Raw genomic sequence first — 23,191 nt, 5'->3', positions numbered from 1 at the left:
CATACAGGATAAACAACTTAAGTTTTGGTTTAAATCTTGTACGTTCTCTTCCCAAATTTTGACTGAATAATTACACATCCAATTCTACACTATAGCAAGGCTTAATAACTATTTACTTAAAATTTCTCCTAACAAAAAACTTGTGTATTCATGAGGGGCAGCTGTAGACTTCAAGTTTCAACAGTTATCAAGAGGAAAATATTTACAGAATAACAGGTGGAAGGATGCAAATAAGTACAGTGCTTTTATTGTTAATCACTTACCTGTCCTTTAGATCCCTTTCAGAATTCTCTAATTTGTCCCTGTATGCCGATAATATTCTTTCAAAAGGATGACGTACAACCTGAAGATTTAGAAGTGATTGTTAACAGTTTTATGTGGAGATAAGCAACGGTAATTCTTGTCTCAAAAAGAAGGCCATCTGTGGATAAATCACCTCCCTTTTCCTATCTACAGGGGATTAAGAACCTGTAAATTTTTTATAGCTATAGAGTACCATAGTTTCAACATAAAATTAAAATGGCAGTTTGAAAAGTCTCATTGTGTACCAGAGTATTTTTGTAGCTGCAATGAGATGCACTACATCTGAATACAACTGCTACCATTTGAACTTACCATGAATTTCATAGATGTAGGCATAATTCTCTTTAGCAAGGAGTTGGTTAATAAGGGGTACTTCTCACGTAAGAGGGCATGCTTTCCTGCCATGTCTTTAGAAGCAACATCATTTACTCCTGCCAACTAGAGTGAAAAATATATGAATGTTACTAACAGTTCACAAAAATATTTTCCAGTTCAATAATCGATTGTACATCATACAAAAGAAATTGTTCAATATGACCACTGAGTTACATTTATACAAGGTACACATTTACTGAATTAATGTTTTACAAGAAAAACAATAAGGAACTTCTAAAAAATATAGTGAAAGATAATGTAAGTTCACATAATGACAGTTCTCCTGGAGCACTTTAATCAAACACAAAAATATGTTAAAGATGTAAAATAACATAATGTACTTTACCTCTAGGAAAGCATGGAGCCAACTGGTACTAGCTGCCTTTGGAACCTTACACCAAGTTAGAGAATGTGCCCGATCAACAAACATTTGATGAAATGTTGTCCTGAAATCAATTAGGTTTCATTAGAGGGTGAATGTCACCAAGAAAAGTTATGAAGTGTGAACCCAAGTTTTGTTCTGAAGCTGAAGTGCATTAACTATAGGTGTTGAAAGTTTTGGTAATTCATACACACTGTCACAGATTCATGCATTAAATATAAAGGGTCTTTTGATAGCGTAGCTGCTGTTCGTCCTTAAAGGAGTTACACTCTCAAGGTCCCCCCAGGGTTCCATTAGACAGACCAACTAATTACAAATTCTCTTATAGTTGGTCTCAGGCAGAATAGTGCTTGTTGGCACAGTGATACAATATAAAGGACTCAAGACAGAAGGACTCTATCTCCTGTCCTACAATGACTGCCTCAGCTTTCACTACGTCTCACTCAAACAGTTGTGTGGTCTTATAAAATAACAGTAGGACGTAAGATGCCTTATTTATAAGCTCCATAGCTGTATTTTATGAACTATGCATAAAATGTTACTTCAGTGAACCCCAATTTCCTTAGAGGCCTGACTTCTTTGTTCATTTGAAAGAGGTCTGGCCACTGTGTACACCATAAATGGGTAATCAGTACAGAAACATGCGCTTACCAGAACCTCACCCTACACTAGGGTCTGAACTTGTTTCTTCAGTCTCATGAAAGCTTCTAGTGGACCTTTCAATGAGGGTTCATGTTAAAAATGGTACAACATGATACCATGAGTCAGGTATACAACTGGATAGTTTCCATACAATCTTAGGGTCACCTGCACTTGGGGCTGGGCTTCAGTGAATATTTTCTTGCAGAATTCTTTATTGCAAATGTGAAGATTTGAGGCAATAAGTGTTCGATGCGAACCATGCTTTGACAAGGTCAGTGTTTTTTAGGCTGAGGCCACTTGACTTAGGTCTTCCACCTGACCTCCAGTCTAACGTAAAGTGTACTCAACTGGTAAACCCATCAGAAGGAAGATGCATATGGTTCATTCCAACAAATGCTGACTCCACACAATATGAAAGAACGTGAGGACCATCATATGTAAGCAAAAGGGATGATATTCAGAAAACTTTATTATACCAGAACAGCTACATTACTGCTAAGTAATGGAAAAAAGTACTAATATTGTCAGAAAGGTGAGGCTGCAACTCCTTTGAAAGTAAGTTATAAAGGCAGACAAACAAAAAGTGGCCTAAGGATATTTTGCTTCATCAACTGAAGACCAGACATTCAAGTACGAAAGCAATGAGACTGAATAAGATAAAGCTAATCTCCTCAGGGCTAGGGGCCAGTTGCTGACCCAGAGACTCCTATGAGGTAAACTATTTGTGCTTGGCATACCAGCTTTGGCAATTTTTCTGTTTTGAAGTTAAAAAAGTCTGAAACAAAGTAGGAAGATTTTTTATTTATCCTGTGATAAAAAATATGGAACTATTCCACTTATATCTGCAATTCATGTTGCAGAACCATGCAGGAGATATATTACTTATTCTTTGTATTCCAAGTTACTGAAAATATGTAGTAAAGACAATCCAAGTGGGACCTTATTTGATGAAAGACAGTAGTTTTATTAAGCAATGGGTTGCCCCTGGACCAATGAGCAGAATTTGAAGACTTCTACAGAGATAATAAAAACATAATGAAAAATAATGTGCCTTTATGACATTACACTGAAAAAGTGCCTTTAACCCTTGAAACAAAACTCCAAAATGAAATGGAATGGAATATAAAATTTAGGTCAAATGCCAAGCGCTGGGACCTATGAGGTCATTCAGTGCTGAAAGAGGAATTGAGAATGAAAAGGTTTAAAAGGTGTAACAGTAGGGAAACCTCACAGTTGCACTATGAAACAATATTGTTAGGAGAGGAGAGGGTGGAAAGTAAGATGGAAGAAAGAGAATATGAACGGAAGTACAGTAAAAGGAATGAAAGAGACTGCAGCTAGGGGAAGAACGGACACTGCAAAGAACCTTAAGCAATGCATACAATGCACTGAATGAGGTGTAATGATGGCACTAACTCCCTACAGGGGTGGGTGAAATGGGGCGTTTTGATAGATATCTAAGTAAAAGATTTGTCTTGTACCCTCTAAAAGAATTTAAGTGGTTCCTGAGTGTGTGACAAAAAGAAACGTGTGATCCATCACTAGTGGTCTGCAGTAAAAATTTATTATTGTGACCATGTTTTTCTGACCAAGTTTCTTGAAGTTCAAAAAATACTTAAGAGATAAAGTAACAATTGGGGTCTTAATTAGAGTGACAAGATCAGAAGCATTCAGGGGGGGTACGTTTTTGTATAATACAATCTGTCACTAGAATTGTTTTGTAGTGTAAGAATAAGTTACACTGCAGAATTCTGAAAATTCTTGAGGGCTTGGGCTCGATAGGGAATTACAACAGATAGTGCACAAGACAAAAGACAGTCGAAAGAACTCAATACACGTTCAACTACATACATGGAAACCTGACATAGGAGTGTTATTTACGAAAGCTGAAGTTAAATTATGCCCTTTTCATTCATTTAAAATGGACTGCATGTACAAGGGGTCTTGAAATCACAAGGTACCTGAAGATGTCTATAAACATTAACAGAATTGGAAATTAAAATTATTTTAATTTTCCTATAGTTCAGCAAGGCTAATGATGCCTTTCTGTACTCAAATGAGGATGTGCAAAAGATGCCCCTCTCAACTTGTAATAAGCTGGCATCTTCTCTCCAGCTGAGACTGCAAAGGCTGTAAGCCTATAAACATTAATAGAATTGGAAATTATAATTATTTTAATTTTTCTATAGTTCAGCAAGGCTAATGATGCCTTTCTAGACTCAAATTAGGGTGTGCAAAAGAGTGGCCCTCTCACCTTTTACTAAGCTGCCATATTCTCTCCAGCTGAGACTGCGAAAATTCTTTGCGATCCCTGGTGAGTTCATCATCCGCCTTGCTCGTGTCAGTGCTGGGTTTCTGGGCAATTTTGAGAAACTTGGCCTTTGTTGTGTACGCGCCCCATGCCGTACAGACCTCCTTCACTCGTGTCTTTCGGCGCTGAAACTCCACCAGCTGGATCTCCTCCGAGGGGCGAAGTGGCTGTGAACGGTAAAAAATGTTCGTCGTTAAGAGTTTTCTTTTAATAAACAGAAAGTGGAAATTATGAATTATACAGGAGTTAAATACAATAAAATAAATGGTGCAATGAAGGGGCAGATAGATAATATTATGAGAACTAGTTCGAAAACATTGAAAAGAATGCACGTCAAAAATGATTTACTAAAGAAAAGATATCAACGGTACATATAATAATAATAATAATAATAATAATAATATGAAGGGAGTAGACCCTCTTTTAAACAGGTCTTATTAAAAAGGATGGCTGTATTATGCGAATTTATCTTATATAGTGTCTTTTCTATCCTCCTTATGATTCGCTTTTCAGGCTCAGCGATGTTAGTCAGTAACTGGTCGATATTCATGTTGGAAAAGGACATGTGTGCGGAATATTGGCAGTCTTTTATTAAAATATCAATCAGAAATCGTTCGTCTGGGTTCAGGTTCTATTCTGGTACCGTCGACATGTTTCGACCAGCTCGTTGACCAGCAGGCTGGTGTATTTTCATCCTCTGGACGTGGTTGCAGAAGGTCTGAAGAAACGAGGTGCTCGGGTTGGTATACCCAGTGAAGCGCCTCGTTTCTTCGAATACCTTTTCTAACCATCAAGATGACCAGCAACTAGTCGAAACATGTCGATGGTACCTAGAATAGAACCTGAACCCAGACAAACGATTTCTGATTGATATTTTAATAACAGGCTTCCAATATTCCGCACACTGTCCTTTTCCAACATGAATATCGGCCAGTTACTGACTAACATCGCTGAGCCTGAAAAATAATCATAAGGAGGATAAAAAGACACTATATAGATAAATTCGCATAATCATCAGCCATCCTTTAATAATAATAATAACTGATAAAAAAGAAGCAAGAATAAAGTATGTCAGTCTCTAAATAAACTTTTACTCTTAACGAAAAATCTCTTATTGCACACAGCTCAAAAACGAAATTTCAACATACTAATTAACCACCACAAAATTAAATAAATGCCCTTGGTAGCAAGGCACTGAACGCCAATGCCTCATTTACATCAACCAGCTCTGGTATGGAGTTGATTGTACGCTGACCATGAATTTAATATTAAACAAGCTCGATCCCAGGCGGAGCCTGTTCCCTAAAAAATCCACCGTGCTTCTGACCTAAGCAATGACTTAAGTTACTTAGCATTTAGTCAACGAAAGTGGGTCGTAACTAGTTCGGAAAGGCTTGGGCCGAGCAATCTCATCCCGACACCCCTGCACGTGCCAATGGAAGAAAATACAAAAGTGTTCCACATATATTTTCGTGCCTAACCAAATATAAAAGCAGAGAGAGAGAGAGAGAGAGAGAGAGAGAGAGAGAGAGAGAGAGAGAGAGAGAGAGAGAGAGAAACTAAGCTGTAGCCAAAAACCAGCACTACGAGTTTGTTTCAGTTTACCGTTAAAATGTAAACCCATAAAACTCTTTCGACAGCTTAAAACACGACCGGTGAGGAGTAAAGAAAAAAAAAATGTTGATTATACGGTGTTAGCGGAAACTGGTTCTCTGAATTGCCCTGTGCTAGTTTGCAAGTCAGGCGAGTATTGAAAATATGACCAGAACAAAGTGTCTTCTTCACTGTACATATTTTATTTAGATGACTTCACATATTTCTTCCATTCTGGCAATACTTCAATGAAAAAATTTTTCCTTGTAATATAAATTTGAGGTCATCACAAATTGTAACTGGAATTTCTTCTCCATTTTGCGCATTGTTTCAATAAAACTTTTCAGAGAGAAGAAATGAATAGGCCATCCAAAAATGAGGCCAATTGCATTACAACGTATAGCGTAATTAAAACTAGTTATGTATACATATTTTGTTTGCCGAAAATACTGCAAGAAACGTAGATCTTTCTTGGACTTTGAAAGTATTTCAAATATCGATTATTTGTCAAGTTTTCCTTTACTCCGATTCTCAACGAATCCAACTTAGGCACCATCAACATTTAATGAGTAAATCTTTAGGACCATTTTAATCACATTTTTGTTATTTGTAATGAACATTTATTCTTACTAAACAAACCAGAATGCTATAAAATTGCTTAGGAAGTTTTCCCAGGAGAGAACTTTTCTCTGAACAAAGCTTCCTCTTAATGTGTAGGCCTACTCTACATTATAGAATTTCATAGAATTTCTCCACGCAACCCCCACCTAGGGTTCTTTTCGTTTGACACAAAACAGATCGCTAAATAGTATTTCCCTTTTTTTTTAGGCAACAATTATTTTTGATGCTTTTTTTTTGCTCGAAATAACAGTTCTTGCAGAACAATCGCCACTAAGACTAGACGTACCAAAGTGAATATATGCATAGTTGTCATCTTGAATCACGCGTCGTGTTTCTCTCTTGTCCCAAACTTTCTGCAAAATTCCTTGCGCGTCGAGAGACGGACACGTGTATGAACACGTGTATATATATATATATATATATATATATATATATATATATATATATATATATATATATATATATATAATGTTACAATAAGATTGTGAAACCAGGGATTGCTTTGAAATCCCTGAAATTTTCAGGAATTCGTGAAATCACCAATTCAGTTAGGGGCATTTGATCCCCGAGGAGCTAGTACTAAATACGGCGAAACACATCTGGTCCTCGAGGGGCTAGTACTAAGCACGGCGAAACACTGCAGATGACTCACTGTTTTGCCGTGTTTAGTACTAGCACCTCGGGGATCAAATGTTCCTGAAGGAATTGATTTCACAAATTCCCTGAAAATGTTAGGGATTTCGTGAAAACCCTGATTTCACAATCTTACTGTAACACACACACACATATATACAGTATATATATATATATATATATATATATATATATATATATATATATATATATATATATATATATATATATATATATAATATAACTGTAACATATATATATATAACAGAATGTGCACCTACAGATTTTTCTGTGTGAAACAACGAATAGTCTTTGGGTACTAGGGCTCCCCGTTTAGACTTTTGTACTCGCCTCATGGTCAGCATGCAAGAGACCCGTCACACCGATGGCGGTCTCTTTTAAGCACACGTGTGTGTGCATCATATCTTCAGAGGGACCCAGAGAAAAACAAAAGCATCCCACTTTCTCTCACTCAAGGAACGCAACTTCTACCATACAATATTTCCGTCCGTTTCTCCCTAACCATTGGTGTTTTGATTTGTGTACAATCACCACTACTTGCATTGCCATGCAAGCATTCTAATCATGTACTCATAATGTTCCACTGAATCTTCTGTATCAAACTGTATGTATGTTTCTGTTTGTGAAGAAGCCAAACGTCTCGCATTTCACATATATTATGCTATTGCATTGTATTCATTAATCTGTCTCGAATCTCATGCAATTGGCCATATGTAGAATTTCCTGGCCTTTCCATTGATATATGTTTTATCACTGTACGTTTATTATGTCTCTCACTATCGCCATCTGTTTGTCTGCCGACAAACATAGATGTCCGAAACATTACCTCTGTTTTGCTCTGTCTGTGTGTAGATGCCACTTTGCGGCTCGCACAGGCCAATAACATCTTCGAAAATTCTGTACAGAAGCAGAACAGTTAAGAACAAGATATGAAGGAAATACAAGAACAGCTGCCCAAATAACAAAGCACATACTGGCAAACATTCATGAATTTGCAGGCTTCCTATGTTCCTACCCACCACCACGGTAACTCTAAAGAATCCTTACCTTTAACCACCCGCTCTCCTTTCCAATTCTTAAATCAAACATAACAGACCCGACCCCTACTTTAAACCACACAGCAAATCAAAAGCCACTCCATCTCATCTCTAACTGCTGACTCTTTGCAATCACTCTCTCCCCTATCAAAATCACCTTTCATCCACTACAATCAACACCCAACAAATGCACAAAACACATACACACACAAAATTAGGACCGGACAAAGGAATATGGCTTTATATCATCACGAGCTAGCATACTAGCCTGTGCCTACTACTCAAGTTCTTCTTTTTCCCCATTTGTTGGCCTCTCCCACTAGCCAACACTCACTGCTATCATACTTTTATCCTCATTTGATGGGTACCTTAGGGTTCAAAGAGGCTGCAACCTTGCCTGTTAAATCTTTTCACTTCAAAATCACTTTCATGCATCATAATAAAGGTTTCATCTAACCTACCCATCTCACAGACTCATCATCAATAAAGAGTTACGGGCTGCTCTCAGAGCAAGAGCCCGTGCTGGCACAAGGCCAGCTAAATCTGAAACAACAACAACGTGTACATTCATTCAGTAAGGAACCACCAATAAACCAGTCAACACCCAGCCAGTATGTCACTCAATCCCGTCCTTACAAGCCTCTCACGCCATTGGAAATAGTCTCTTTCATGTAGTAATATGACCTGAGGCTGGCAATGGCTGAAAATCAGTTGAAATTAATATATATTCTGCGAAGCGTTCCTCTATCACTGCGGTCCAGTAATTACTAAATTAACTGCACGAAGTAACCGTTGATTCGTATGATAAATTACCCACGCTTCGTGCGCGGGGAAATTCCAAGCAAACTGGGTGGATTATTAGTTCCCAAGAATTTTTCTTAATAACTATGACAGCGCAGGTGCAAAGTGTACCCAAAATTGAATTAAGAGCAGATTTACACTTTCTGGCAACCCACCACCCGACATTTCCATCGCTAAACCGAGAAACCAACTTCTTATGTAATGCAAAGTAAATACAAAAACTGGAATGACGGGTACAAAGGTACGAAAGTGATCTCGTTGGATGGAAAATAAATTTTCCAGAAATGGCGTGGAATAGAGAGATTTGGATTGAGCGCACTCAACGGTTACAGACGCTCCTTTGATTTTGCCGAAACTGTGTGGGCGCGAAACTTCAGGTCTTGGGATGGCTAACTAATTCGCTAGGGAAGACTGATATAGTCAGCGGCCAGAGTACTTTGGAAGAAAGAGCACGTTCATTTTGTATTCATGACCGTTTACATATTCTTTGGGTCTGAGCCTTTTCTGTTTCCCAGCGAAAACTCTGTCTCTAAAGTACGAAGAAGTATCAATGTTGGTCAAAATACAAAAATTTAGTTTTGAATACTAATTGTTTATATTTGTCAAAATTTACAAATACTAAGGGAGTAAAAACTACAGGTATGTATATGTATATATATATATATATATATATATATATATATATATATATATATATATATATATATATATATACACGAGTATATATATATTAAGAGAGCCTATCAGACTGAGAGAGAGAAGGCAGTTTTGTTATTATCGTGAATATTTATATCCAAAGGCTAACATGCAGACACACAAAAAAAGAAGCAAAAAGACTAACATACAGAGAAAAACAGAAAATAAACAAAACGTAAATAAACACAGCGCAAATGAACTGTACTCATGATTAAACAACCAATGAGCAAATTGCCCAATGAATAAATAATTGCATAACATCTAAATATATTCAAAAGTCTCATGATCTAATATCGCCGTAACCTTCTGCCGTTCGCAAATGAATACTAATAATACCTGTTGCAATCTTCAGTGTAAGTTTTGTATTTATATAGTTTGTTTTATTGCTTTACTGGAAACCGCTTCTTCCAAAGGGCAATTAGTTTGGCGTGGTCGCACTTGCGTGGTTGTGACTCATAAGGCCTTAACCGGTTATGGTCATGAGGTCATGACCAGGGCAAAGAGAGAAGTCATGACTGCTTCCTTCATAACCGATTTTAAGTACGGTATGACTGCTTAATGCCCCAGTTTTGCAAGATGAATATTAAGAAAGGTACTAAAATAAAAGGTCCAAGCTTCCGTATAATTTTGAAAGATATGAGTAGTATTGCTTAAAGTAAGGTGTGGAATTAAATGATACATACACAAATACACACATACAATTATATATATATATATATATATATATATATATATATATATATATATATATATGTGTGTGTGTGTGTGTGTGTGTGTGTGTGTGTGTGCGTGCGTGTGCGTGTGTGTGTGTGTGAACGGAGAAGGCAGGCGAATCAGGCAAAGTGATAAAATACACCGGGAGCAGGAGCAGGAACAAACATGGCGAAGCATTACAATTTATTCCGACGCGTTTGGCATTCAGCTGAATGCATCCTCAGGGTTCTGTACAATAAACAATGAGCAATATAATTATATGAATTTGCAAGTTGTCTAAAAAAAAAATCATTTATACACTAATTAAAATGAAAACCAAAACTTCACACATACATAAAAGTACACTAAAGACTGACAAAATTACACAAGAAATTAAAAGCAAACATGTTGATTAGAAGTTCAGATAAAAAGACACACAAAACTACAAAGTTAAGAAACATTTGAGGAGCACTGGGGGTCGACCTACCATGGCAAGGGATAAACAAAAACTAAGAGGATGTACACAAAAACAACAGGTTAAGAAAGGTACAAGGGCGTGGAGGTGGACTGCTGGGTGTTCACCTGTGGAACAAGCTGTTTGATGAAAAGACTCTCGAGGATCAATAATTCATTTGGGCTGGAGTTTTGACCCACAATAATGGAATCGTCATATTTAATGGGAACTTTACAATTTTGGCTATGTTCTCGTTTACTGTACATGGACTGTTCAGGATTTGATAGTGAGCATCCAGTACGGAAATTAACTCCCTTGTGGCAGTCTATGCGAACCCTCATCTTCCTCTGAGAAGAACTTACATAAGTTCCCAGACTACATCTGGGACAGAATATTTGTACACTATACCTGAGGACATGGGGCAGGGGACCCAACGGTCTTTAAATCAAACAAAGGCCCATTGTAAGTGGAATAATATATATATATATATATATATATATATATATATATATATATATATATATATATATATATATATATATATCTATATATCGCTCACTTGCCAGAAAGAGTGACACAACTCAAAATGTGCTTTAAGTTATTGACCAGCAGGTAGCCGTTCTTTGTTCCATACTGTGGTAAACGTCTTATTTGTATTTGTAATACGAACCGCTAAGAGGTCATGACATGTCACTATTACACTATAGAGGTATAGAGAGTTTTTAAACTTTAAATTGCTACTCTGAAAAATAGCAATTTTTGAGTTATGTCACTCCTCTGACAAATGAGCGATATATATAATGTGTGTGTATGAATTTTCGTGAAAATGCATACACGGAATATGCCCGAATTTCGTGAAAATCTATACAAGGTTCCTGCATGCAAATCGTGAAAATAAGTACCTATCACAAGCTGTGGCTCTTTTGAAATCCGTGACAATAGAATGCGCTTTCTTTGATGTTATCTATGCCACGCTCTCTTTTGCCTGCAAAATATCCCTAACGGAAACTGTGACAACAATCTCGGAATAAAATGGAATTGTTTCACTCTCTCGCTCTCTGCCGCGCGCGAACACACACACACACACATATATAAATCCACTTCAGCTAATTCCTATACTTTGCCTGTTATCACTTAATTACTGACGTTCAACAGCAGACAATATTTACATATTTTACTAAACGATGAGAGAGAGAGAGAGAGAGAGAGTCTTTAAATTCTTTCAAGTCTAGAATTCTCCAACCTATACATCATATTCCCTAAACAAGTTTGCTGAAGAGCGGTAATATTCTCGAAATATTTGTTTGTGTAGATATTTATAGTATGTCCGCAAGTTTATATTCGTGTATTCAAGTAGATCAACACACTAACAACATAAGAAGAAACAAGGAAATACAAACAATTATGAAAAGAACCAAATGCCAAGGAAAAATAAAGACAATGCAACAAGTACAACGAACAAGCACCATAACTGGCTTGATGTGAGCACATACTTCAGAAGAGATAATAATAAAAGGAGAAAGCATGAGTTGAAGGAACTGGTGAGAATGTTGTAATTCACAACATGCAATATCATGCTTGACCCCCACGATTCAAACTTGATTTATTTTCCAGAGGCAACAGATATCATTTATATAAGCCAAAAAAGCTGGTTGTGACTTTTATTATACGAACACGAAAATAGGTGCCCTGAAATCGTCGTACCTGTGTATATTCAATGTTCCAGGTTTTGTCTGTGTGGTATAATCTGTCAACAACATTATAATAAGGTACCAAAAGAGATGATATCAATTGACTACAAAATTATCATTACAAGAAAAAACGAAAACGCGAGATTCTGAATAAAGAAAAAATAAAAAAAACTCGAACAGTGACCCTCTGATCTGACATTTATACTCGTATATACTACTGTTGATCCCTAGCACGGACAAAAGAGGCGGGCTAAAGCGTAGATTAAACTATCTTCCCAGCCAACTACAAAGCGTCATTGAAACTTGCTATGAGCCTTAAATGTCCGATGTAAACAGCAACATGTCATAATGACTCTCTAATGGCCCGACGCTGTGCATTAGATTTACGTCAGCATTAAAAGGCTCCCGGATCGAGACACCGTTAAATTTGCAGAGTGCGAAAACCAAAGAGGTCTTCAGCTCGAAATGGAATCCAGTCCTCTTGAATTACGACAGAAAACCGGACTCATGGCGAAGACGGTGGCACCTGCCGGTTGTTCAAAATTTTTGAGACATTTGGCTCCACGGGGCATGTGAGCGGACTTGGGTCATGTATGCCCTTAAGGAGAGAGAGAGAGAGAGAGAGAGAGAGAGAGAGAGTCTCTAGGTTAGTTCAAGTCTAGAATTCTCCATCCTATACATCGTATTCCCTAAAAAGGTTTGCTGAAGAGCGGTGGTACCACAGAAATACTTTTTTATATCTACCGTTTGTGTCCTTATTTATCGTATATATGCAAGTTTATCATCATGCATCTACGTATGACCACAATAATAATATAACAAGAAGAAACAAGCAAATAATAAAAAATAAGAAAAGAAGCAAATACCAAGAATAAATAAAGACAATGGAACAAGTAAAGCGAACAAGTACCATATTTGGCTTCGGATACAGGAAGCACATTTAACTGTGACTGACAGCCGACCGGTCTTCCCCCGCACTATGTGGTTATAAACACATATTATGGAAGAGATAATAATAAAAGGAGAAAACATGAGTTGAAGGAACTGGTGAGATGGTTGTAAATCACAACATGCAATGTCATGCTTGACCACCACGAGCCAAACTTGAAGTATTAAAAAAAAAGGTAGCGAACTTCATCTATATAGGCCAAAAGATGACTGTGACTTTTATTAAGACGAAAAGAAAATAAGGACAAATAAATCGTCGCAACTTTATTCAGTCCCGAGATTTTTTTTTTTTTTTAGCTGGCACTACACCTTTAATAACACTGACAATTAGATGCCGTGCGGGATGTTCAATGATGCTATTAATGAACTATAAGAACTCTTGGCCAAAAAAATGCAAACACGCGCCCTCAAATGATGTCAGGGAAAAAACTTGCACAGTGAACCTCTGAGATGAGAATTATATACTACCGCTGGTCTCTAACACGAATACAAGAGGCGGGCTAAGCGTAGATTTAACGATCTTCTCAGCGTCACTGAAATTTGCTGTAAACCTTAGACGTCTGGGTGTTAACAGCAATTCATCATAATAAGGCTCTGAAAGCCAATTCAATGAACACTTCAAAAGACTGAGTGAGTAAGGCAGGACGTCGGAACAACCGCCTGTGGTAATCACCGACAGAAACGCCCCAGAACGCTAGCAATGGAGACCTCTGCCCCGCCGGTGTGCGGGAAGATTTACGTCGACGTTGAAAGGCTCCCGGATCGAGACACCGTTAAATTTGCAGAGTGCGAAAACGGAGGAGGTCTTCAGCTCGAAATGGAATCCAGTTCTCCTGAATTACGACCGACAACCGGACTCATGACGAAGACGCTGGCACCTGCCGGTTGTTCATGATTTTTGAGAAATTTGGCTCCACAGGGCATGTGCGCGGACTAGGGTCATGCACGCCCTGAGAGAGAGAGAGAGAGAGAGAGAGAGAGAGAGAGTTACGTCAGGTTAATATTATGTCTGTCATCCTACATTGCACCAAAGGTTGACACTGTCTTTTAATAGTATTTTTCTGGGTTAAATAAGCACAAAGAAATAGTATATACTGTTCTTTTTTACTATCATACCTTTACGAAATTACTAAATATAAGATGGAGTTTACGCTTACATCTGCACACATCAAGAAAGCGTAGTATATGAAGATTAACGACTCGTCTTTTGCTTATTCTCCAGAAAGTTGTAATCCAGCCAAATTACTACGCCAAATTACTATATCAGAAAATTAATAATAATACTTACTGAAATTTCGGCCTTATGAAATTTGAAGACGAAGGTTTCAACTGGAGTATCCAGATGAAACCTTAACGCCCCTCCCTTGCATAAAACAAAACATTAATGGAAATTGTAGTGAACCTTAAATAATAATAATAATAATAATAATAATAATAATAATAATAATAATAATAATAATAATAATAATAATAATAATCAGTGGAATTGATTTTATACAAGATCTTTTCAGTTCTTCTTACTATTCTCTCTTTTTCAAGGGTGATAGCTGCTAAGGGCTGGCCGATGTACATAGTTTGGATAATAATAATAATAATAATAATAATAATAATAATAATAATAATAATAATAATATAATCGAATATGAATTCCTTTACATTATTTTACAAAAAACTGGCGCAAGAGTCTAAATTTTTATTATAAGAGAAATAAATTTACCGGAAAAAAAATATAAGACTCAAAACCGTAGTCTGGTGTAAACGGCAATGGCTCTGCAAGTCAATTAAGCAAGCGCTGTAAAAGAATAAGTGAAATGACATCGGAACAACCGCCCGAGGCATCCACCGACAGAAACGCCCCAGAAAGCAAGCAATGGAGACCTCTGCCCCCCGCCGCTGTGCGGGAGATTTACATCGGCGTTAAAAGTTCCCGGATAGAGGCACCGTTAAATTTGCAGAGTGCGAAAACGGAGGAGGTCTCCAGCTCGAAATGGAATCCAGTTCTCCCGAATTACGACAGAAAACCGGACTCATGGCGAAGTCGGCGTTACCTGCCGGTTGTTCATGATTACAGAAATTTGTCTACGACGCATGTGCTCGACAAGGGTCATGCACTCTTTTTTTAGAGAGAGAGAGAGAGAGAGAAATTATGTCAACATTATGTCTGCCGTTCCACCCTGTATCAACGGTTGTCACAAATTTCAGACTATACTCAAAAATAATTTCATTTTGTCTTTTCACAATACTTTCCTAGTTCAAACGGCACAAAACAAATGGTATAGAATTATTTTTTACTGTTCCGGCTGGGTATTATTTTTCGCTAATCAATTATACCTTTACGAAACTACTGATTACGCGACAGAATTTAAGCAATACAACTACACATAAAAAAAAAAAACCGCGTACGTGAAGCTTAACCACAAGTATTTTACTTTTTCTCTCAAATGCTATCATTCAGTTAACGTCCTAAATCAGAAAATACCTATTGTATACTGAAATTTTCACTCTGTACATATAATTTTGTTTTATGGAATATCCAACACAAAACGAAATTAACTGAGAGTAATTCCGGACCCGTGAATTAAGATGTTAATGCCACAACGAAGAAACTAGGGTCTTCCGTTCCTCTCCGCTGGCGCTTAAAGTTCTCACATCGAGCTGATGAGTAAGTAATTGTGCTCACTTGAAAAGCTGATGAGTAAATAGTTGTGCTCACTTGAAAAGCTGATGAGTAAATAATTGTGCTCACTTGAAAGTGAGTCGAGCTTTCGCAGCTGACTTCTTATAACAAACATGTAAACAGGTATGCTCACCCTGTCAGTCCCAGAAGCGATTTTTGTGATGATTTCCTGCAATCTCGGCGAGACTGAGCCAGTCAATGGAAATAGTTTCTGGTGAGTATAAAAGCATGATCCACTCTATATTTACGAGTCGTACTTCTCAAGATTATTTTGTGACCTACTGAAGTTTACTCCAGACTCTTATGACTGACAAGTTTTCTTACACACTGAAGCAACGAAATTTCATTTAAAATCTTATACATTCGGTCTGCTAATTTTCAAGTCCGCGAATCTGCTTTTACTAAGAGTGCACTCTTTACCAGACTTATTCTTCAATGCATCCACATGCCTACAAAAATAGGCCATACATTTTTTTTAATTGAGAAATTTGGTGTTGCGTTGTTATAGTCTTCTGAAGTTTCCTTTTCTCTTTGTGAGTAAATAAGCTATTGCGTTATGTACCCGTCTGCATACTGATTTGCGCTGTGTACGTAAATAAAGTTCTTGTGCTGATATGCCCTTTCAACTTCTCAAGTTCTTTCACTAGGAAATTTGACACTGATCATTTTATAATTGCCATGTTCTCCAGTCAACATGTTCAAGAGAAAATCAATTTTATGCTTTCGGCAAATCATCAATGTTATTCAGTGCAGCGGATTCGCTCATATATCACTTAAATATGTATTTTTTCGAGAATAATTAATAAGTTTGGTCTTGCTAAGAGATAAAAATCTTGAAGCGAAGACTAGACGTTACATGAATTTTTTTTTTATCACTATAAGTCTTTAATGGCGAGACTCCAATAAAAAAAATCCGGAGCTCTTAGCATTTAACGCTGCGGCTGTGGTTTCCGAGTACAAATAATGTCCTGAATTACCTTAAAATTAACGTGAGGCTTACAACCTTCTATATTAATATGAGAGAGAGAGAGAGAGAGAGAGAGAGAGAGAGAGAGAGAGAGAGCATCAGGCTGTAACCCTTATCACAGAAGCAAAAGCGTACAAGGGAACCTTCTTTGATAAAATAAACTAATTTTCATCCAGAGGTCAAAAAGACAGGTAACCCTTAGCTCTTATCTAGCCCAGGTCCAAATGAAGCAAGAATAATAAACGTGGAAGGGAATAAAATAGGGAAGAAAGCAATAAACCTGCCTCTTGAAGGAATGAAGTTAACGACAGACGGTAAACAGAACTCCTCAATTTTTTTTTGCACGCGGGACAGCGTGTGCCGTTGGAGAATTTCCCAGAAATATTTCCAACCGCAAACGGTTAAAATAATACGTCTTTAAGAGCCGATGTCCCTCGAACCGATAAGACCGGTTTAGCATGCCTTCCGGTGGTTTCTTCTCTCGATCTCAGCTGAGGTCGATGACCCCTCAGAGGCTACCGCTTGGACGTGTTTTTAATTAATCGTGTTGAACAAATCCTAATGATCTCCTCCCGGCTGTTGCGCTACGACACGGCGCTTCAAAGTTTCGCCTGGGAATATTTTGAGGACGAAAGGTAAGCTCTCAAGTTAACATACATTATGTGTGTGTGTGTATCTATGCCGGGAAGCATACAATTAAAATGAAATCTAATTTCCCCTACGCACATGTTAGTATTTTCCGCCAACTTTCATTCTGGACAACACAAGGCTAAAAAAAAATTTATCACAATATCAAAAAAATTTCTTTCTATGAAACATAAGCTTAACTTTCCCACGACTTCCCACATAAAGAAGCAATAAGTTGCTGCCGAACAGAAGCAACTTAGGCATCTTGTTTCGAACAAAGATTTTTTGTTTTAAAGATAAAAAAAAAAATAAAGGCTCGCGAATCAGAATCGAAGACAAAGCGTTAAATCTCACGACCCAAACATTGTTTATAAGCACAAGACTTAACGCCTCTGCCGCTGCAAAAACCGTTCCTTCACAATCGCTGGACGAGGTCATTAGGAGGCAAGACTCGACACCTACAGCTGAGGGGCGGTAAAATTCTTGCTTACGAAGCATCTGATAAACAGAGCCTCCTCACCGATACGCGTACCGCTCTACTGAATGTGGGGTTTCTTTCGTGTAAGATCTCCTGTCAGCTATCGTATTCCCACTGACTCGAGAATTGATAGATAGAGCTTCCATGGCATCAGCTGCTTCATGAGCTGTCACTAAAGTTTCACCAGTAATGCGTTAAATGTACTAAATGAGTTGTGCCATTCGCTTGCACATGCGTTCGCGTTTCTTAGCTATTAAGAGCTTTCCATGCCTACCCCTCCCAATCCATCTAGTTCCCACTTAATTGGCCCCCGCCTCTTTCCTTTCCTCCTAAGGCTCCAAGATAAGGTTATTTACCAATTAATCCTCTCCTCCTTCAATCCCTTATCGTGACCAACTACGAATAAATAGCCATGTATATGTGCGCACTAACAATGTTGCTCGAAAATTTACAGACTGCCCATCAAGAGCCGAACAGAATCATATACACGAAAACAGAAGCCGATAACTGCAAGGAAGCTTGGTCATTAAAATGGCTCTTAATGCACTACAAACTCGAGACTGCACGACGCTAACATTTGTCGTCTCCGTTCGTCTGTGTTCGGGAAGTTGTAAACGAAACACTCCCGAAGAATTTTCTTGTCATTAAGCCAACCGCCTCGTTATATAATCTTCTTTTTTGAAGCCTCGAACCAGATCTGTATCACACCTAGCACGCTCAACCAGACTCATTAAAAACTTTTACAGGTTCTGCAGAATTCAGTCAAGGACCCGAGCGAGGTCCTCGTAACCGCCAGTCAGCAGTTTCCCATTCTGCTCGTTTTCTGTAATCAAGCAAACTTGCAAAACCCGTCGCTGCCACGTCGGTCAGTGCTTTCCGCGGCGGTCGGTTCGACGATCTGCACGAGTAGGCGGGGGATGATCGCCTTTTTCCTCTTCCTATTTCATGCATACTGCTGTGGCGCAGCACCGGTTAATCGGTTGGTTAATCAAGGGCGTGAACTTGCAGATCAATCTCCCACAGAATGGAATGTCGAGAGAAATATGAGCGGAAAGGAGAGGGAGAGGTGCAGGTGGTGAAGAGTAAAGGATAAATAATGAACAGAAGAGCCTTTATCAGTCAACAACTTATACTATGAACAAAGACCATTTTTGTTATTGGTGCAACAAACAAATAATACACTCAAGATTCACGCGTCAATGAATTCAAAGATCTAGAAAATCGAATTCTCAAATCGTGAGATTAAATAATGACTGCATTCATCAGTTTTCTCTAATATTATCTTTCTTACAAGTACTTTTTTGTATTTGACACAGTGGAGGTTATTCGTATCATCCATAATACTTCTCTGAAATGCAGTGTATGTTTGTATGTCATTAATAATTACTGTGTAATAATAATAATGAAAACTGAAGAGGAATAAAGTAATATCGCAAGTGTTTGGGGACTTATCAATCATCATTATCATCATTCCGCCACTCATATCTTTCCTAGAGAGAACGCTGATGTATAAAATCCAAAAGCAAAACTGCAGATCAACGAAGAGTAGTGTGAGATAAAAATACCGCAGGCCTGGTTGTCAGGAACCTAAGCATCCTAATATATCAATTACAACGGTCAGTAAAACAAAATAAGTATATAAACAAATGTATATATCTCCGGGAACGCAATTTCAGGTCTGAATATAGCTGAATATGGAAAGAAAGTGTGTATGGGTTGCTCTAGAGTAGACGATCAATTTTTTGACGTTATATTTCACACATTGACTACTTTTGCCCCATGGTTTTTGCATAAGTATTTAGTGAAAAACCCTTAATAATTAGCGCCATAGACGACCAAAGTTTGGGGGCAATGCCCAAATATGTTTCTGTGTCCTAAGTGATAAACTAATGGTGAATAAGGAATTGGCTCGAAACATGTTCTTTAATAAAACTGTTTCTATAGCTTTATCAGGGTAAATTCAGTTTCCATCTAAAAACATGTTTTATTAATAATTAAATAAATAAAAATAATTAGGCAATGAATTAATAAGTGAAAATAAAAGTTTACTGGAATAAATATATAATACAAAGGTTTACAAAAAACCAACAGTGCATGAAACATATTTAAAAACAAAGTAACCAAGAGACATGCGTACAAAATGGGTGTTTCCGATATCAAACATACACAAACACAGCCATCGCGTGACACACACTCACACATCACATTTCAACACAATGCGAACAGAAGACGCTACACCCATTGTCTCTTCCCGCTCCCATTGTGGCTCATCAACTGGGAGTCTTCGATTGACCAGGAGATAAAGAGAGGAAGCGTGAGTCGACAAAATAATCTTTTCATTTATTTGTCGGAGATTCGTGAGATACGGTGATGGATGGATGACAAAATGGGGTCGCTGTCATATCGTTCTCTCTCTCTCTCAGGGTGGGTTTAAGTGGGTAGGGAAGGGGGGTGCCATGGCCTTGTTAGCACAAAGAAACAGTTCTTGTGGGTTCGTATTGTCTTATCTAGATCGCTTTTTATACTCCCTCGTCAAGTCCCTTGTCTTTAATTGGGGGGTTTTAACCCCATGTCATGAGGTATCAGTTATCTGTAAATGATGTCCAGACACGAACGTGGAATCTCTCTCTCTTTCTCTCTTTCCTGTAACTGTGCGTTCAAGTGCTTTTGAGTAATGTTGTATTCACCAACCCCCCCTCCTCTCTCTCTCGTTAAGCTGCTTTACTAATTTCTGTTTCTCTCAATAAGTTTTTAGTTTAAGTCTCAAATTTAAGTGTCAGAATTACTCCAAAAATACAGCGCTCTTCTTACTTGCTTTGAAGGAAACCACGAAAAATATTAACTAAAACAATGCTTTATGTTACATTTGCGCTAATTACTTCAAATGTCTAAACTGAAAAACCTATAGTTCTTGTATAGATATTTCTTTTAAGAGTTTTTACTTTAAATATCCAAATCGAGCTTTCAAAGTCTTTGCACGGAACATTTAAACATGATTACTCTGAATACCGAACTGGAATGTCTGAAGTTCTTTCTTTAAAAATTAATATTAAGCCTGGTTACATAAAAATATCTTCTTCGAATGTCTACTGTTTTTAAGATGTTAACATTTGCAGAGTTTTCCTGGAACTACCTCAAGTGAGCGTTTACAGGTCTTGCTTAGAAGAGAAGACTTAAATAGATTTTTCTTGGAAATCTAAATCCAACGTCTACCGCCTTTCCAGCAGACCCAATTAGGAAACTTGTTTCCCGATTTCCACCAAGTTATTAATGGCTTTCAATCTACGAGGAACACAGAAGCTTTATGGAACTACTTTTTATTGACCCACTGCTAACTGTAGGTTTTTTTTTATAGATTATTTTTTCTCGATTCTTCTGAAAGGTCGGTGATCTAGAAGAAAACTGGTCGGGTTTAACAGAGGTTTTTGTTACTGATACCTTATCATTTTATTTTCTCCTTTCTATCTACGAATGACTTTTCTTTAATTGCTCATTTCTTATTTTTCTTGCTTTTTACCCTTTTAAACCTGAAAGGTTGCATGCATCTTTAAATAGGAAATTTGTTTTTACATACTCTTGAAATTATTGTAATGTTATCTACAAAAAAATATTCGCAAGAGAGAAAGAATTCGGAATTTTATACTAAAACTTCATTCTAAACAGATTTCATGCTGAATCTCTCTCATCACGGGCTGAGTTTATATAAATTCTTGCTAGTTTTTAATAATAATAATAATAATAATAATAATAATAATAATAATAATAATAAACGTAAGAAGTCTCTATCCAGATTAAGTTTTCCTTAAGTGATAAATCATTAGAAAATTGAAAAAGCCTTCATACCTTATCACATTAAATTGATTAAATTACAAGATTTACAACAGACTGAAACGCCCAATGGTGATGACTGTCTTGAAGTAAATGCCCAATCGATTGACAAAGTATAATCATAACATAAGCTCCCATTAACACCAATAATAATGTTATAGCACCCTTAGGCAACATTATTTCTTGGCTTCGTACGACAGAAATACCATTTCCGATTGCCAGTGACCCGAGACAAAGCAACAATGGCCCCCCGAAGGTATGGTCGAAGTCGATGGGTTATCGCCCCCTAGAATGTCATCGATCTTTTGTTCCCCGTCGCTGGTCTCTGGTTTCTCTCCCCCTAGCCATCCTTATCAGCTGCATCCCACTATTAAAATTTCTCTTACGTCATGCAAGAACTCTGTTCTCGGTCTTCCCAGGTCATCTTTTGTCTTCCTGGTAGCCGCTGTTGGGTTTCCAGATCGAAGTCCAGAAGGTGGGCGCGGCTACAACCCGTCTCGTTCTCGTTGTACCAAGCCTGGAACCGAGTTCTACTCCCTGGAACGTTAGCCTTTCCGACCTCCGTACATCTGCCCGACCAAGTCTGGAGCTTGAGACCCGCTGACCGGTTAATGGAGGCTGGCCGAATAGTTCTTCACATTAACAAATGGACGTTAAGTGTAGTACTAATGAGATGATGTAAATGGAGCAGGCAGATAATGAAGAGTATTACCATATTTAGAAAAAGCTTGACTGTATCGAAAACTATGCTGTTTTCTTCATATTTTAAGGGAAATACTTAATATTTTTACTCATTGTATTACATCTTTTAAACAGATAGCATGAAAATAATTAATGTATATATGTATGTATATACTGTATATATATATGTGTGTATTCAAGCGCGCGCGCGCGCGTCTCCATCATGGACGTGCGTATGTACATGATAAGCAATTCGCCATACCTCTTATACGGATTATGACCTTCCTGCCTCTCTCTCTCTCTCTCTCTCTCTCTCTCTCTCTCTCTCTCTCTCTCAGAATAATAACGAGGCCCCATCAGAATCCACCGTGAGATGGTTAGCGGGAAGCTTCATGATGACTGATGGCAATCGTTGTAAGCAACGCGGTGGGTCCTCTACGCCTTCAATATACCTCATCACGTTAACATCAATCTCTCTCTTTGATATTACAGTTTTCACTCTTTCCTCTCTCACTAGTTGTTCCTTCGGGTATCTGGTCTCCCCGTGACCCAAAGGAGCTGGCATCAGACCCCTCCACGCCAAGTTATTCACTGTCATGCGGTTTTTTTTTTTCTTTTTCAACATCCGGTGATGCGAACTCAGACTTCAGGAGAGGGTCGCAAAAACTCTTGACGTTTTTCAAACATGAAATGAACTAATGTCAATATATGTAATTCATATTAAATTTATCT

The 23,191-nt window shown here is 37.8% G+C and overlaps 1 protein-coding gene across 3 annotated transcripts in view; it reads right to left on the bottom strand.

Annotated features, from left to right (window-relative positions):
• The window catches only part of LOC136845367 (carbohydrate sulfotransferase 11-like), a 152,038-nt gene that overhangs the window by 2,550 nt on the left and 126,297 nt on the right, over positions 1-23,191 (bottom strand). For all 3 annotated transcript variants that reach the window (XM_067115638.1, XM_067115637.1, XM_067115636.1), the window contains exons 3-6: positions 3,957-4,180; positions 1,025-1,124; positions 616-741; positions 264-343 (exon numbers count right to left, since the gene is read on the bottom strand). In XM_067115638.1, coding sequence (XP_066971739.1) covers positions 264-343; positions 616-741; positions 1,025-1,124; positions 3,957-4,180 — 530 coding nt within the window. The remainder of the gene's footprint in view (positions 1-263; positions 344-615; positions 742-1,024; positions 1,125-3,956; positions 4,181-23,191) is intronic.

The sequence above is a fragment of the Macrobrachium rosenbergii genome, chromosome 2 (genome assembly GCF_040412425.1).
Source record: "Macrobrachium rosenbergii isolate ZJJX-2024 chromosome 2, ASM4041242v1, whole genome shotgun sequence".
NCBI lineage: Eukaryota > Metazoa > Arthropoda > Malacostraca > Decapoda > Palaemonidae > Macrobrachium > Macrobrachium rosenbergii.
Note: the sequence above shows the minus strand (reverse complement) of the source record. Positions and strands in the feature narration are given on the sequence as shown.